The sequence below is a fragment of the Fukomys damarensis genome, unplaced genomic scaffold (genome assembly GCF_012274545.1).
Source record: "Fukomys damarensis isolate Sample0158 unplaced genomic scaffold, DMR_v1.0_HiC HiC_scaffold_1, whole genome shotgun sequence".
NCBI classification, from domain to species: Eukaryota; Metazoa; Chordata; class Mammalia; order Rodentia; family Bathyergidae; genus Fukomys; species Fukomys damarensis.
The window spans coordinates 55,389,767-55,391,286 of NW_022900913.1; the positions used below are offsets into that span (position 1 = coordinate 55,389,767).

The 1,520-nt window shown below is 44.3% G+C and overlaps 1 protein-coding gene across 1 annotated transcript in view; it reads left to right on the forward strand.

Moving 5' to 3' along the window:
- The first annotated feature begins 1,070 nt into the window (after positions 1-1,070).
- Positions 1,071-1,520, forward strand: part of Tnpo1 (transportin 1) — a 79,185-nt gene continuing 78,735 nt past the window's right edge. Inside the window, exon 1 of the mRNA XM_010637334.3 lies at positions 1,071-1,417. Within this exon, the coding sequence (XP_010635636.1) occupies positions 1,403-1,417 (15 nt within the window). The 5' untranslated portion in view covers positions 1,071-1,402. The remainder of the gene's footprint in view (positions 1,418-1,520) is intronic.

Below are 1,520 nucleotides of genomic sequence, written 5' to 3' on the forward strand. Positions count from 1 at the left end.
CTGATTTATACAGGTCTCTGTTGCACAATGCAACTTTCAAATACAAAAATAAGTCCTATTTGTTTTTCATACAAGTATATTTATTCTAGATAAATTTCCCTACAGACATACTACACTTGCATTTAGGAAGGTTCATATTAAGCAATTTTTCTTAGTAACCTATTCCTATTTGAGGGCCTCTTTTCCATGTTCACTACTGTATATCAAATTAACACTAGAAAATGTTGCAACTGTATGTCTTAGTTACTTGAAATATTTTCTCTTTCTTTCTATGTTCAACTTCCCAGTGAAAAAAAAGTCTTGTAGTCTCCAAATTTAAATCAAGTAAACTAGTTCTTCCTGTAAAATGATAGCCATACTAAATGAACTTTATTTAGGAACTTTAACAGGTTTATTAAGTTGTCTTAGGAAAAATTTAAGAACACTTTCTGATTTGTAATTTAATCTAGCATGTGCCTAGAAATCAACAACTGCTATATATTTCCAAAATATGCAGAGCACTTTTAAGCAAGATGTTGAAACTACACACCTTGATCATGTGAGGAATATTATCCCTGGCATCATCACCTTAGGAAAAAATCACCACCTCGCTATGCAAATTTTAAACATGTAGACAATAAATGTATCAGAACAATCTGAGTAAAGATGATTACGACTGAGTTTAAAAATGTTTAGCACTCCCATTTTGATTTTCAGTTCCAAAAACATGAGACATTTTAGTTTTTCATGATGCTGGTTAAGAAGAAAAGCTTGTTATTTCTAAGAGAAATTACTTTTATAGAAGAAATATACATGTAGACGCAAACCTTCATTTTATAAATAATAGCTAAATTTCTAATTTCATTGTACAGTTTTGTGTCCAGGATACTTCAATAGCCTATCTTGTACCAAGCAGACAACCGTCAGCCCGTGTCTATTTCCCGAAGCCATTTCTGGATTTTTCCAGAGAGGGTGAACTGTATTATTGCGGCATACGCGGCTTGTTCCTAGGGCCGGGCTGTCACTTGAGGGTTATGCTTGGGTACAGTAGATAGGCTGGAGTAAGGCCCTCCTCCTAGGAAGGCCTGCAAAGGCTCCAGGCAATCACTCGTGCAGGCCATCTTGTTTTGGGCCTTGGCTCCAGCATCTGTGAGGCCCGCGCCTGGCCGAGGCCGGAGGCTGCAGAGTCTACGCAAAGACCGCAGCCTTGCGCACGACTCAAGCCTGCAGGCCCCGGATTTCTAAACCCCGCCGCGTTGCCATAGCGACCGCCGGCGAACGTTCTCGCGGCGGGCCTCGCCCCCCGGCCAATCCGACCGGCGCTCTCCTGAGCACAGATTCTCTTTGTTCCGCAGCCATTTCAGGCCCGGGACTGGAGGCTGCACCGCTTCGGCAGGAGGTCCGAGCACCGGAGGCGTCTGGGATGGTGTGGGATCGGGTAGGTGGCGTGAGGGGGTGCGCGGCCCCCAACCGGAGGGGCGGAAGCGGAGGCGAGGAGTTCCAGGGCTGTCTAGTGCGCCTCGAGGAGGAGCGCCCGGCCG